This window comes from Procambarus clarkii, chromosome 30, assembly GCF_040958095.1.
Source record: "Procambarus clarkii isolate CNS0578487 chromosome 30, FALCON_Pclarkii_2.0, whole genome shotgun sequence".
NCBI classification, from domain to species: domain Eukaryota; kingdom Metazoa; phylum Arthropoda; class Malacostraca; order Decapoda; family Cambaridae; genus Procambarus; species Procambarus clarkii.
The window spans coordinates 33,246,816-33,263,682 of NC_091179.1; the positions used below are offsets into that span (position 1 = coordinate 33,246,816).

The 16,867-nt window shown below is 46.6% G+C and overlaps 1 protein-coding gene across 1 annotated transcript; it reads left to right on the top strand.

Moving 5' to 3' along the window:
• Positions 1 to 1,280: 1,280 nt before the first annotated feature.
• LOC138370035 (autotransporter adhesin BpaC-like) lies at positions 1,281 to 3,119 on the top strand. The gene has a single exon (XM_069333810.1). The coding sequence runs from the start codon at positions 1,281 to 1,283 to the stop codon at positions 3,117 to 3,119; it is 1,839 nt and encodes a 612-aa protein (XP_069189911.1).
• Positions 3,120 to 16,867: the final 13,748 nt, after the last annotated feature.

Below are 16,867 nucleotides of genomic sequence, written 5' to 3' on the forward strand. Positions count from 1 at the left end.
ATCCTGCTAGTAGTGAGACTATGCTGGATAGTGGTGAGACTATTCTGGCTAGTAGTGAGACTATCCTTGGTAGTGGTGAGACTATAGTGGCAAGTGGTGAGACTATCCCGGCTAGTAGTGAGACTATCCTGGCTAGTGGTGAGATTATACTGGCTAGTGGTGAGACTATCCTCGCTAGTTGTGAGACTATCCTGGCTAGTGGTGAGACTATCCTGGCTAGTGGTGAGACTATCCTGGCGAGTCATGAGACTATCCTGGCTAGTTGTGAGACTATCCTGGCTAGTGGTGAGACTATCCTGGCTAGTGGTGAGACTATCCTGGCTAGTGGTGAGACTATCCTGGCTAGTGGTGAGACTATCCTGGCTAGTGGTGAGACTATCCTGGCTAGTGGTGAGACTATCCTGGCTAGAGGTGAGACTATCCTGGCTAGAGGTGAGACTATCCCGGCTAGTAGTGAGACTATCCTGGCTAGTGGTGAGACTATACTGGCGAGTCATGAGACTATCCTGGCTAGTTGTGAGACTATCCTGGCTAGTAGTGAGACTATCCTGGCTAGTGGTGAGACTATACTGGCAAGTGGTCAGACTATCCTGGCTAGTTGTGAGACTATCCTGGCAAGTGGTGAGACTATACTGGCAATTGGTGAGACTATACTGGCTAGTGGTGAGACTATCCTGGCTAGTGGTGAGACTATACTGGCAAGTGGTGAGACTATCCTGGCTAGTTGTGAGACTATCCTGGCAAGTGGTGAGACTATACTGGCAATTGGTGAGACTATACTGGCAAGTGGTGAGACTATCCTGGCTAGTGGTGAGACTATACTGGCAAGTGGTGAGACTATCCTGGCTAGTGGTGAGACTATACTGGCAAGTGGTGAGACTATCCTGGCTAGTTGTGAGACTATCCTGGCTAGTGGTGAGACTATCCTGGCTAGTGGTGAGGCTATACTGGCAAGTGGTGAGACTATCCTGGCTAGTGGTGAGACTATACTGGCAAGTGGTGAGACTATCCTGGCTAGTTGTGAGACTATACTGGCTAGTGGTGAGACTATCCTGGCTAGTTGTGAGACTATACTGGCTAGTGGTGAGACTATCCTGGCTAGTGGTGAGACTATCCTGGCTAGTGGTGAGACTATGCTGGCTAGTAGTGAGACTATACTGGCTAGTGGTGAGACTATCCTGGCTAGTTGTGAGACTATACTGGCTAGTGGTGAGACTATCCTGGCTAGTTGTGAGACTATACTGGCTAGTGGTGAGACTATACTGGCTAGTGGTGAGACTATGCTGGAAAGTGGTGAGACTATGCTGGCAAGTGGTGAGACTATGCTGGCTAGTGGTGAGACTATGCTGGCTAGTGGTGAGACTATCCTGGCTAGTGGTGAGACTATGCTGGCTAGTGGTGAGACTGCGCTGACTAGTGGTGAGACTATGCTGGCAAGTGGTGAGACTATGCTGGCTAGTGGTGAGACTATGCTGGCTAGTGGTGAGACTATGCTGGCTAGTGGTGAGACTATGCTGGCTAGTGGTGAGACTATACTGGCGAGTCATGAGACTATCCTGGCTAGTTGTGAGACTATCCTGGCTAGTAGTGAGACTATCCTGGCTAGTGGTGAGACTATACTGGCAAGTGGTCAGACTATCCTGGCTAGTTGTGAGACTATCCTGGCAAGTGGTGAGACTATACTGGCAATTGGTGAGACTATACTGGCTAGTGGTGAGACTATCCTGGCTAGTGGTGAGACTATACTGGCAAGTGGTGAGACTATCCTGGCTAGTTGTGAGACTATCCTGGCAAGTGGTGAGACTATACTGGCAATTGGTGAGACTATACTGGCAAGTGGTGAGACTATCCTGGCTAGTGGTGAGACTACACTGGCAAGTGGTGAGACTATCCTGGCTAGTGGTGAGACTATACTGGCAAGTGGTGAGACTATCCTGGCTAGTTGTGAGACTATCCTGGCTAGTGGTGAGACTATCCTGGCTAGTGGTGAAACTATACTGGCAAGTGGTGAAACTATCCTGGCTAGTGGTGAGACTATCCTGGCTAGTGGTGAGACTATCCTGGCTAGTTGTGAGACTATACTGGCTAGTGGTGAGACTATCCTGGCTAGTGGTGAGACTATCCTGGCTAGTGGTGAGACTATGCTGGCTAGTAGTGAGACTATACTGGCTAGTGGTGAGACTATCCTGGCTAGTTGTGAGACTATACTGGCTAGTGGTGAGACTATCCTGGCTAGTTGTGAGACTATACTGGCTAGTAGTGAGACTATACTGGCTAGTGGTGAGACTATACTGGCAAGTGGTGAGACTATGCTGGCAAGTGGTGAGACTATGCTGGCTAGTAGTGAGACTATGCTGGCTAGTGGTGAGACTATCCTGGCTAGTGGTGAGACTATACTGGCAAGTGGTGAGACTATTCTGGCTAGTGGTGAGACTATCCTGGCTAGTGGTGAGACTGCGCTGACTAGTGGTGAGACTATGCTGGCAAGTGGTGAGACTATGCTGGCTAGTGGTGAGACTATGCTGGCTAGTGGTGAGACTATGCTGGCTAGTGGTGAGACTATGCTGGCTAGTGGTGAGACTGCGCTGACTAGTGGTGAGACTATGCTGGCAAGTGGTGAGACTATGCTGGCTAGTGATGAGACTATGCTGGCTAGTAGTGAGACTATGCTGGCAAGTGGTGAGACTATACTGGCTAGTAGTGAGACTATGCTGGCAAGTGGTGAGACTATGCTGGCTAGTGGTGAGACTATGCTGGCTAGTGGTGAGACTATGCTGGCAAGTGGTGAGACTATGCTGGCTAGTGGTGAGGCTATGCTGGCTAGTGGTGAGACTATACTGGCAAGTGGTGAGACTATCCTGGCAAGTGGTGAGACTATACTGGCAAGTGGTGAGACTATACTGGCAAGTGGTGAGACTATCCTGGCTAGTGGTGAGACTATCCTGGCTAGTGGTGAGACTATCCTGGCTAGTGGTGAGACTATACTGGCAAGTGGTGAGACTATCCTGGCTAGTGGTGAGACTATCCTGGCTAGTGGTGAGACTGCGCTGACTAGTGGTGGTGAGTGTTACGATATATCGTATCGCGTTATTTCATCGCATAAAGACACGGTTATTTAATAGAAATACGTTCATTATTACAGGAAGAACGAGGTTAACAACCATGGAGGTCGTTAACGGTCAGCACGGTATGGCTCGTCCGGTGGTGGGAATTTCTGTTAGCCAATCAGAACCACCGGGCGAGGTAACGAGTGCTGGCCGGAGCATGTGGAGACACAGACCTCTACTCCCCTCCATTCAGTCAACATGCTGTCGTCACTGTCGGATGTTTGACCAACTGACCCAACTGTTCCAGTATGCTCCACCCTCACCAAAGGAAACGGACGTGAGGACCTAGCGGCATGGTAGACGTCTCTGAGGTCATGGAAGGCACCGTCATTGATAGTTAGAGGCGTTGAGGTAACACACAGTGTCCGAATAGTGGTCCTAATTACGGACAAGTGAATCTATAAGTGGGCAGAACAATCGGACAAGAGACGACCATTTCATGGTCGCAGTGTCTCTCTCTCTATATATATATAACTGTACTTGTGTACAATGCCTAAATATATATACATGAAATATATTGTATATAAGGTGGTTAGAGATATATCCGAATATATCCATGATGAAATTTTTATACAATCTTATTTTCTTGTCCTTTGTCAGACCTGAGCACAAAGTGTGTCGCACCTGACAATAGGTCCGGCTGAGGCTGACACCTGATCAAATTAATGTACCCCGTTATAGTACAACGAAACAGGATAAACACTCAGAATAAACCTAAATTAAATGTGTTGGGTTGTCGACAGTTCGATCCCAACATGAGACTATGCTGGCTAGTGGTGAGACTATGCTGGCTAGTGTCACCACTAGCCAGGATAGTCTACTTTCCTCACCTGGAGATAAAACTATTCACTGCAACAGCGTTCATTATCTGTTCATTCAGTCCGTCCCCTCAAGTTTTCAAAAAGTCTCAAAAATGATGTACTAAATTACCCGAGCCTAACCTAACCGATGAACCACGAATAGAAAACGTAACAGGCCGTAAATTTAGCGAAGTGTTATGATTTTTAGTTCATTAAAATTTGACCTCTGGGACCCGTGAGAGTGCTATGTATTACTCCAGAAAACAGGTTCGTTCATTACTGCGGAGACTGACCTAAACCTTAGGTCCTTTCTAAATTACTTCAAAGGGTTTCCGTTTATTGGTTAATAATAATATGATGTGTGTAATTATAAACAATATAACGTCATTTTTATCAGTGCGGCTTACGTGCTGTAAACATTATTCGAAACAATTTATATTACAAGAGAATAAAGTAGCAGAGTAATTCCAACTTGTCGTTGAGTCGAGTGTTTCACTTATTGGACCAATTCATATGTGAAGGGAAGGGAACTATGAGGAGAACATACACAGCTAATACCACTATTTTCATATATGAGGGTAAAGTTATTCTGACTAATTCCTCTCGTTTATAAAGTGCACATAGTACGTCTCATACAATAAAGATTACTTGTCTTATACAACAGAAGTGATTGTACCCAGAAAATTCGTCATACATTTATGAAAATGTTCATGTAATATGTCAATACTCGGCTGATCAGTTGGTATAAGGATGTTTACCAAGAGTCTATAAAGGCGATATTATTTGGAGCAGATATGCCTTTTTTCTACTGAATGCCCTCCCTAGCTCCCAGGTGAGACGTGCAGCTTGGATGCGAACCCTGCATTTCCTCTCCATTTGCCTCGCTTCTCCATCATTCCCTCACCTCTCAGCCAGCTTCTCGTGAGAGCAGCCAGGGAATGCTAAGCTGGTGCCCTCTCTGGCTGCTCATTTCTCTGGAGTCTTGTACCTTATCACGTGGTGGTATTCAGCATAAACTGCTCCTAATATTATGTATACAAGTGGAATTTTATGCAACCTGCAAGGAATGAGTTGAATATGCTGCAAAATTTATTCACATCTCTGATCCACTTGTCTCTTTTTTGCTCCATCTGCAGTTGTAAGTTTATGAACTTTTGACATAAACTGCACTCATATAGAAAATGTGAGTTATATAATACTGTACAAATAATTAACATTATATATATTAACTGATAATATAGTATTAACAATTACCTTATATATATATAAATATATATATATATATATATATATATATATATATATACATAATGTCGTACCTATTAGCCAGAACGCACTTCTCAGCCTACTATGCAAGGCCCGATTTGCCTAATAAGCCAAGTTTTCGTGAATTAATTGTTTTTCGACTACCTAACCTACCAAACCTAATCTAACCTAACGTTTTCTGCTACCTAACCTAACCTAACCTATAAAGATAAGTTAGGTTAGGTAGGGTTGGTTAGGTTCGGTCATATATCTACGATAATTTTAACTCCAATAAAAAAAAATTGACCTCATACATAATGAAATGGGTAGCTTTATCATTTCGTATGAAAAAAATTAGAGAAAATATATTAATTCAGGAAAACTTGGTTATTAGGCAAATCGGGCCTTGCATTGTAGGCCGAGAAGTGCGTTCTGGCTACTAGGTACGACATTATATATATATAATATATATATATATATATATATATATATATAATATGCTTTTTATCTCCTCACCAAATGCCTATCCCTTCCGAGGCTAACCTACTTTCTGAGGTGCGCCCCCCTCTTACGACAACCGTTAGCTTGAAGAGTATGACCTCTTACTGAAGACCATGCTGGAAAAAGTTGTTAACCTCTCCCTCAACGAATGCCAGTGGAAACAAGCCACTCTTCCTGTTAGGCTCGGTGGCTTGGGTGTCCGCACTGCTACCCAAATTGCTGTCCCAGCCTTCCTGTCTTCCTCCTCAGCATCAGATGACCTGGTTAAGGAAATTCTACCTGACACCCTGAGTGATGTAGCGGGGATACAGGATCCCCACTACACGGAATGCGACACGAAATGGGGTGCCATGGCAGACCCAGCACTCAGACCAGCCATGCCGAAAGCCAAGAAACAATATCCAGTTGGGACAGCCCCATTGTAGACAAAGAAGCCACAGCTTTGCTGGAGGCAGCAACAACCCCCAGTGATCGTGCACGCCTCACAGCTGTGCAGGCTCCCCATGCAGGGGACTTCCTTTTGGCAGTCCCTATGTCTGCGACAGGCACACGTCTTGATCCGCAGGAGCTCCGTATTGCAGTCGCTCTCCGTCTTGCTGCTCCTATCCACACTGTTCATAGGTGTATTTGCAGCGAGGCAGATGCTCTCGAATATAGATTGCATGGCCTGCACTGTGGAAAATCTGGTGGTTGGCACACTAGACACGACGAAGTCAATGACATCATTAAAAGAAGCCTTGCCTCTGCTCAGTGTTCAGCGGAGAGAGAGCCCCGCAACCTACTGAACCGTGACTCTGTTAGCTTTGCCAGCCGACCAGACGGAATCACACTGCGACCGTGGAAGGGTGGCAGACAGTTGGCATGGGACTATACTTGTGTATCCACCCTGGTAACCACAAACATCAACCTCTCTGTCGGCACAGCAGGAGCCGCGGCGACACGCAGAGAAAGAGACAAGTCAGTCAAGTACAGGCAATTAGATCATCGGTACAACTTCGTTCCAATAGGGTCTGAGACCCTAGGCCCATGGGGAGAGAGTGCAAGAAGGTTTCTTAAATATCTTGGTTCCAAGCTCATTGACACCACAAGAGACCCTAGAGCGGCAAGTCTTCTCTTTCAGCGCCTCAGAGTCGCGATCCAGAGGTGGAATGCTCGCTGCATCCTCGGTTCCTGCCCGGCGTCGGAGGGGTTCGAGGAAATCTACAGCCTCTAGGAAGCGAACATTTTTTTTGTGTCCTCTTAATGTGATTTTTTGGTATAAAATCAGATATGTAACTGTATAACCTTGAATAATAAAGTGAACACTATAAAAAAAGGGAGGTGGTAGGAGAAGCGAACACTCTTACGTATTTAGAGTTAAATAGCAAGTTTTTCCCTGAATGCTCTGTGTTCTCTTCTCTGAGGGTGTGGGTCCCTATAATTGCACCAGAGGTGGTACCCCCCTATATATATATATGTCGTACCTAGTAGCCAGAACGCACTTCTCTGCCAACTATGCAAGGCCCGATTTGCCTAATAAGCCAGGTTTTCCTGAATTAATTGTTTTTCGACTACCTAACCTACCTAACCTAACCTAACTTTTTCGGCTACCTAACCTAACCTAACCTATAAAGATAGGTTAGGTTAGGTTAGGTAGGGTTGGTTAGGTTCGGTCATATATCTACGTTAATTTTAACTCCAATAAAAAAAAAGTTGACCTCATACATAATGAAATGGGTAGCTTTATCATTTCAGAAGAAAAAAATTAGAGAAAATATATTATTTCATGAAAACTTGGCTTATTAGGCAAATCGGGCCATGCATATTAGGCCGAGAAGTGCGTTCTGGCTACTTGGTACGACATATATATATATATATATATATATATATATATTTTTGGGGGTTTCACCTCTCTATTATTCTCTACCCTTACTCTGGGGTAAGCAATAGTTATGCTCAAGGTAACTCACCGTAGCCCTGCGGGTCTTCCCTCGATCCTCACGGCGCCACTGCACGCCAGGAGAGTCTCCCAGTCAATCTTAACGGCCTCTTATTAAGAAAGAGTGAGAACACGACTCGATCACATCGACTGTCGTGTGCCCTCCCCAACAATAGGGCTCTACGGTTATTCACAAGATCGCCAACTGGTGTTTAAGGTGGCCAGTAACACCATCAGTGGACTGGTGTATTCAGTGGTAGCCTTGGCAAGGTCATACTCAAAGATCAGGAATCAGGCAGGTACTTGTTGTTATCACTCTATGTTTACCAGTATAATATAGCCACAAGATCAATGGAGGGAATGATAAAAACACTAAGATAGTTTTGTATTTTACTTAAAATGTATGAAAGATGTCACAAGGCCACACAATAATCGATAAATCAACTGATCCTGATTCGGCCGGTAATTCCCACGGATATTATGCGACCGCAAGAGGGCAACACTCTCCCCTCCTCATCAAGTGTCAAGAACAGCTGATCGCAATGGACTCTCCGCGCGAAATTTGCTTGTTTGCTAGATTCACGCGCTCGGTTTCTTTAAATTCTCCAATATTACTAGAAACTCGCACACTCGATATTGGCACAAATAAACCGAATTACTTAGTTACACTGTACTCAGGCTCAAACAGTCTTTTCTACAATCAATTCTACAATGATTCACTGTAATGGCTTTACATTGTTCTTCACTCAGCAATATATTATGAAATATTAACACTGGAGTTTTCAATACTTTCTCTCGTGGGCGATAACGCAATAATTCACTGTACTCACAAATGATTATTCACTGAATGAACATAGACATATATATGGTATATAAATCAATCATCAATACATGGAAAATAAATAGTTTCTGGGCACATAGCCTAACCTCCAAATACCGGCATAATATTATATATAATTTACCACTATATGTTCATATCAAAATCTATAGAAAGATATACACAACACAGTAAATTTATCACTGGTTCCTGGTGCCTGTACACACCAATAATCAACATGAATAATACAAGTACTCTTGATAGTACTGTCTAGCACACTGGTGCTTTACCGTGACATAGGTGAGACTTGCTCACGACATATAAAATCTTCAGGCTAGATAATATAGCCAAATAATATAGCTAACTAAAGGGGAATGGGGAGGGAACTAGAACCACCTACTTCACCCTATCCTCCGATGAGAGTCGAGATGTAGCTCCTGGTCCTCGTGTCGGGAACGCCCCCACACTACACGTCGTTGTGTCCTACCAGAGCCTCTCGTCGTCCCACCGTTTAGCGCGTCGTCTCCGTGCCTCCTCACTGCAGGTCCGTCCTCCTCCTTGACTTCTTGAAGGTTGGAGTCGGTCTCCTGGCCGTCGTCTTCTCCCAGCAACGGCTGTCGCCTACGTCTCAGCTACAGTCGTCCGGGTTCCCCAAATAGTCCTCTCTTCCTCAGCTACCCAGTGGCTCTGTCAGCCACTACGCTGTCACGAACTGGTGAATTGCCACAGACGTCACGTACGTCACTGCACGGCTTCACTGCTACTGGCACAGTACCTGACTGGAGCACTTGTTGCTCAAATAACCGTCAATTCCCTCTTCTGGTTCAACACATGAACTAGGGAAGACTTCTCAGAGTACTGGCGGACTTCAGGTGACGCGTAAATCCACGGTAGTGGGAAACAGCTGTCCGACAGACAGGACCACTCGTCGCACGTCCGACCTCTATGACGTGTCGTGTCTGACTGCTGGCGCCAGCCCGGCGCGCTGGCCGGACCCCCTTCCTTCGTGACGTCACTTTCGCCACGGGAGGTTTTCATTGGCTCCCGGTGCCACATTGCTGTCGGTGACCAATCCGGTGCCACTGACGTCACACGGTTTTGGCGGGAGATCAGGGAAGCCAGCGCCATCTTGGCTCCCTAAAGGGCCTAAACCACAGGCCAAAATATCACTATTTCACAAATTTCTCGGCTCTCCGAGAACACTTTACTCTCTCCCATATATCAAATTGTAGCCTGCAACGTAGAGAACGCTTGGGAAAAGTAGACATGACTCTTACTGCAGGTGTGGGAGAATTATAAGGGGGGGAACTCCGTCACATACCCCTCCCCTTAAAATAAGAGTCATGTCTGTTTAGTGTATGCGGGATAGGGCATCCGCTACTACGTTGTCCTTCCCCTTGATGTGTTTGACCTTGATCCTTGTCAGACTCTCAGTGCGGGTGAGACTAGTGCCGTTCGCCCTGGACCACTTACTTTCCTCCTCCGGGAGTTCTCGGTCCCTCGGTACACTCAGACCCGTCTTCCGCTGGGTTTCTCGGGACCTCTTTCCGTCCTGCTTGACGGCTCTTCCTTCCACAGGGAAGAAAGGTCTTAGGCGGTCTGCGGGACACACCTGTTTCTTTCGGGGTCCATCCGGCTTCCCAATCTCGTACGACACTGGACCCAACCGTCGCAGCACTCGGTATGGTCTCTTGAACCGCGACCTGGTCACTCTACCTTTACCTGGCAGCACAACCAATACTTTGGATCCGGCCTGAAAATCCCTCTGCGCAGCTCTCCTGTCGAACCACTTCGACATCTTACGTTGCGCCTTCTTCAGGAGCTTCCTAGCCAGTTTCTTCGCTCTAGTGAGACGTTCTTTGAACTTCTGGACATATTTATTCACCGTTCCCACGGTCGCTCCTGGTGTCCATCGTTCCTTCATCATGAATAGCATGGCATATATAATATGGATAAATGGAAAGTAAGCCTTTTCAGGGCCCACACGTCCTCCTTCGGCCTTACTAACCAATTCGGGGAACTCCTGCTGTAACTCTCCGAGACGAGTGCGGCTTACCCCTGGAGAACTGGTGAGTGTCACCTGCAACTCACCATTCGGGCTACTCTCGCCCTCCACTCGTTCTCTGGGTCCTACGCAGAGGTGATCTGTTCCCAGGCTGTCAGTCGACTCCTCAGCCCCATCAGATCCACAACCTCCTGGTTCTTCGCGTTGTCTCGGTGTCACAGTACAAACTGGGATCGCCACCGGTGCGATTCCCTTCTCGTCCCCACAGGCGTTCAAATCTTCGCCTGTCTCCTCGTGTTGTTCTGGGCACTCTTCGCCTTTCACGAGATGCGGGAGGACATATCCTCCACACGCGTCATTCCCCAAGATGACCTGCGCCTCCATCTTGGGCATTGATGTACAGACTCCCACCACTAGGGTCTGGCAGCCATAATCGGAATCCAAAGTTACCTGGTGTAGGGGCATCCTCACTGGGCCTCCCACAGTGGCCACCCGTGCCACCCCCACACTGGTACTTTCGTAACCCTCGGGGAACAGGGTTTCACTTACCAGGGTAAAGTCAGCCCCGGTGTCTCTTAGCATCTTCACGGGGATGGGGTCTGCGACCCCCATCCTTACGGTTCCTTGACACATGAATGGGTGAACTTTCTTCTCCCCATTCAGCACGGGTTCATCCCGCACTCCCTCGGCCTTCTGGTCCTCGAACATCACTAAAGCAACGTGTCCCCGCTGCTTCGGGCGTCTGCATTCCCGCGCGATGTGTCCGGGTATTCCGCAGTTGTAGCAGCGGCCCCTCGGCGGAGACCATCCGCCACCGCTCGTCTTAGCACTGCCTCCAGAGACCGTCACACCCTGTGTCTTTCCCGCCTCACTTGTCGTTTCTTTCCCTGCAGTAACAGTTCCTGAGCTCTCAGCTTGGTTCTCCCCTATCGGCTCTACAGCACCCTTTGATCCTCGGGTGTTCCAACTTGAGAAATGGGACTTGGGAGAACTCGCTCCTGTCCTCCACCCATCCGTCCTTCTATAACTCCTATCGTTTCCGACGTATGCGGGTGGTCGGTTCTGTCCCTCTCGGCGTGGGCGTAGGGCTTCTTCTAACATGTCGGCTCGGTCGGCTGCGGCCCTCAGGTCCTTTATGTCCGCCTCCTTGACCCTCATCCTGATCTCAGGAGGGAGCACGGACATAAACTTTTCCATGACCATTAGTTCCTTGACCTCTTTGGCCGACCCCGCTTCTTCAGAGTCCAACCACTTAAGGAACTTTCTTTCCATGTCCCTCGCCGTCTCCGCATACGATTTTCCTGGTGACCGGGTACATTCTCTAAACCTCTTCCGGTAACACTCTGGCGTGAGCTTAAAGGAACGGAGCACAGCTCGTTTTACCGCATCGTAGTTAGTGCATTCTTGGAAGTCGAGCATAGTGAAGGCTTCACGAGCTTCACCTGTGAGCCTCCCTTGGACCAACTCCGCCCACTCCGCCCTCGGCCACCTCTTCATAGCAGCAACTCTCTCAAAGTGATCGAAGAAACTTTCGGCTTCACTAGGCACAAAGACCGGCAGGTCTCGTTCCCTCACTCGTCGGTCTTCCTGTGGCGGGGCAGGGGCACCTAGTCCCAGTTCAGCTCGCTTCAGCTCCACCTCCTTGTTGGCTTCTATTTCCTGTTGTCTCAGCCCTCGCTCGTGTTCTTCCCTGCGTAACTGTGCTTCTCGCTCTTGTTCTTCCCGGCGCCGCTGTGCTTCTCGTTCCTCACGCTGCATCTGTGCTTCTCGCTCCTCACGCTTCATCTGTGCTTCTCGCTCTTGTTCTTCTTTGCGCTGCTGTGCTTCTTCTCTCCTCAGCTGCGCTTGCGCTTCTCGCTCTTCTTTGCGCTGCTGTGCCTCTGCTTCTCGCTCTTCTTTGCGCTGCTGTGCCTCTCGCTCTTCTTTGCGCTGCTGTGCCTCTAGCTGCAGCTTCATTATTTCCAGCTTAATGCTGTGCCTGCTGCCGCTGGATCCCCTGCTGCTTCCACCAATACTCAGGTGCTCACCCTCACTGGCAGGTGTTTGGGGCCGTTCCTCCCCCAAAGCTTCGTCTCGAGCCTTTAGCTGAGCCATTATCTCTAGTCTTCTTTCACCAACTCGGGCAGATTTCAGCTTTATTCCAAAATGATCCGCTATAGCCTGTAACTGTGCCTTGGTGCACTCTTCGAGCACCTGTTCGTCTCTAGAGTCAATAAACCTCGCTACTTTATCATCCTCCATCTTGTGCTACGAGTGTTAACCTGCACCTGATCTCTAACACCACTGCCAAGTACCACTACTGCAACCTTTACTTTGATTGAAATCCTGGCGAGGTCGCCAATGTTGGGGTTTCACCCTCTCTATTATTCTCTACCCTTACTCTGGGGTAAGCAATAGTTATGCTCAAGGTAACTCACCGTAGCCCTGCGGGTCTTCCCTCGATCCTCACGGCGCCACTGCACGCCAGGAGAGTCTCCCAGTCAATCTTAACGGCCTCTTATTAAGAAAGAGTGAGAACACGACTCGATCACATCGACTGTCGTGTGCCCTCCCCAACAATAGGGCTCTACGGTTATTCACAAGATCGCCAACTGGTGTTTAAGGTGGCCAGTAACACCATCAGTGGACTGGTGTATTCAGTGGTAGCCTTGGCAAGGTCATACTCAAAGATCAGGAATCAGGCAGGTACTTGTTGTTATCACTCTATGTTTACCAGTATAATATAGCCACAAGATCAATGGAGGGAATGATAAAAACACTAAGATAGTTTTGTATTTTACTTAAAATGTATGAAAGATGTCACAAGGCCACACAATAATCGATAAATCAACTGATCCTGATTCGGCCGGTAATTCCCACGGATATTATGCGACCGCAAGAGGGCAACACTCTCCCCTCCTCATCAAGTGTCAAGAACAGCTGATCGCAATGGACTCTCCGCGCGAAATTTGCTTGTTTGCTAGATTCACGCGCTCGGTTTCTTTAAATTCTCCAATATTACTAGAAACTCGCACACTCGATATTGGCACAAATAAACCGAATTACTTAGTTACACTGTACTCAGGCTCAAACAGTCTTTTCTACAATCAATTCTACAATGATTCACTGTAATGGCTTTACATTGTTCTTCACTCAGCAATATATTATGAAATATTAACACTGGAGTTTTCAATACTTTCTCTCGTGGGCGATAACGCAATAATTCACTGTACTAACAAATGATTATTCACTGAATGAACATAGACATATATATGGTATATAAATCAATCATCAATACATGGAAAATAAATAGTTTCTGGGCACATAGCCTAACCTCCAAATACCGGCATAATATTATATATAATTTACCACTATATGTTCATATCAAAATCTATAGAAAGATATACACAACACAGTAAATTTATCACTGGTTCCTGGTGCCTGTACACACCAATAATCAACATGAATAATACAAGTACTCTTGATAGTACTGTCTAGCACACTGGTGCTTTACCGTGACATAGGTGAGACTTGCTCACGACATATAAAATCTTCAGGCTAGATAATATAGCCAAATAATATAGCTAACTAAAGGGGAATGGGGAGGGAACTAGAACCACCTACTTCACCCTATCCTCCGATGAGAGTCGAGATGTAGCTCCTGGTCCTCGTGTCGGGAACGCCCCCACACTACACGTCGTTGTGTCCTACCAGAGCCTCTCGTCGTCCCACCGTTTAGCGCGTCGTCTCCGTGCCTCCTCACTGCAGGTCCGTCCTCCTCCTTGACTTCTTGAAGGTTGGAGTCGGTCTCCTGGCCGTCGTCTTCTCCCAGCAACGGCTGTCGCCTACGTCTCAGCTACAGTCGTCCGGGTTCCCCAAATAGTCCTCTCTTCCTCAGCTACCCAGTGGCTCTGTCAGCCACTACGCTGTCACGAACTGGTGAATTGCCACAGACGTCACGTACGTCACTGCACGGCTTCACTGCTACTGGCACAGTACCTGACTGGAGCACTTGTTGCTCAAATAACCGTCAATTCCCTCTTCTGGTTCAACACATGAACTAGGGAAGACTTCTCAGAGTACTGGCGGACTTCAGGTGACGCGTAAATCCACGGTAGTGGGAAACAGCTGTCCGACAGACAGGACCACTCGTCGCACGTCCGACCTCTATGACGTGTCGTGTCTGACTGCTGGCGCCAGCCCGGCGCGCTGGCCGGACCCCCTTCCTTCGTGACGTCACTTTCGCCACGGGTGTTTTCATTGGCTCCCGGTGCCACATTGCTGTCGGTGACCAATCCGGTGCCACTGACGTCACACGGTTTTGGCGGGAGATCAGGGAAGCCAGCGCCATCTTGGCTCCCTAAAGGGCCTAAACCACAGGCCAAAATATCACTATTTCACAAATTTCTCGGCTCTCCGAGAACACTTTACTCTCTCCCATATATCAAATTGTAGCCTGCAACGTAGAGAACGCTTGGGAAAAGTAGACATGACTCTTACTGCAGGCGTGGGAGAATTATAAGGGGGGGAACTCCGTCACAATATATATATATATATATATATATATATATATATATATATATATATATATATATATATATATATATATATATATATATATATATATATATATATATATATATATTCATATATATATATATATGAATATATATATATGAATATATATATATATATATATATATATATATATATATAAATATATATATATATATAAATATATAAATATATATAAATATATATAAATATATATAAATATATATAAATATATATAAATATATATAAATATATATAAATATATATAAATATATATAAATATATATAAATATATATAAATATATATATATATATATATATATATATATATATATATATATAAATATATATAAATATATATATAATATATATATATTATTAAATATGACCGAAAAAGTAAGATTAATAATTCTAACACAAATTTTCTCAATCTTTCGTACATTTCTTTTCACTGTTGGAGGTAATTCAAAAATCAATTCTCCAAAATTCATTTTTATTTCTAGTCTGACGCGACACTTGATCGCGCTTCGTAAAACTTATTACATTTTCAAAGACTTTACACATACACAACTGAATAGAACTTACGTTCTATTCAGAGTAAGTTCTACTTACTCTTGTAATTTTGTCCCCATTGCTTCCCCCTCGGAAGCAATGGGGACAAAATTGTAGTGGTGATCCAGTTCTCTATACTTACGGGATTTGGCTGCTTCCCCGTGGGTGGCAGCGCCACCTGGTTGTGCAACACTGAGGTTAATGTAGGTGTTAGCCAGGGTTGATACACACGTGTAGTCCCATACCAACTGCTTGCCATTCTTCCAGGGGTTCACTGTGATACCACCCGGGCGACCAATAAGAGCATCAGAGTTACGAGGCGTTAGGTAACGGGGCTCTCTTTCAGCTGGGCATCCAGCTGTGGTGAGGCTCCTCTTGATGATGTCGTTAACTTCACTGTGCCTCGAGTGCCATCCCCCTGTGCTTTGGCAGAGTAGGCCATGGTGGCCATACCTGTCAGCCACCACCTCGCCGCAAATACACCTATATCTGGTGTGGATTGGGGCAGCAAGGCGAAGGGCCACAGCAATTCGGAGGGCGTGTGGTGTGAGACGCGTGCTAGTTGCCGACATTGGGGTTGCTAACAGGAAATCCCCTGCATGTGGGGCTGCTACTGCTGTGAGGCGAGCAATGTCGTGTTGTGTTGTTTCAGCACCCAGGCACTCTGCAGCAACTTGGTCTACAATGGGGCCATCCCAGCTGGATTGCTTGTGGGCTTTTGGGGATGGTGGTTGAGGTGATGGGCCTGCACGAGAGGCCCACTCTGTGGCACAGCGTGTAAAATTGGGATCATGTACACCTGCCAGCTGATGTAAGTGGGCAGGTAAAATTTCCTTCACAAGGTCGTCGGATGCTGATAAGGAGGACAGGAAGGCTGGAACAGCGATTTGCGTTGCTGTTCGAACTCCGAGGCCCCCAAGTCTTACGGGAAGAGAGGCTTGTTTCCACGGTAGGTCATCAAGAGAGAGGTTAAGGGCTTTTTCTAGCATTGATTTCAGTAACCGGTCATACTCACTTAGTTTTTGGCTACTGTAAGATGGTGAACACCTCAGAAAGTAGGTTAACCTGGGGAGGGACAGACATCTGGTGATGAGGTAGAGTGCATCATGAGCATCAATATCCTAAATCCTCCCATCCATCCTCTTAAGGTCGGCGATTTTCTTATCAAGGATCTCATCGATGGCTTTCAACCCCAGGGGAGCTGCTAGGAGTGTGCTATCTTCAGGTTTAGTTTTATGGATATTTGGCAGAAAACCCTCTATTCTCTCTACGATGCCCTGGTTGGAACACATTATTTCACATTTAGAAGGGTTCAGGGTGAGGCCTAAAACTGCACCTTGCTCCTGGATTTTTCTGATGTCCTCCAGGAGGGAGTCTTAGGAACCCGCT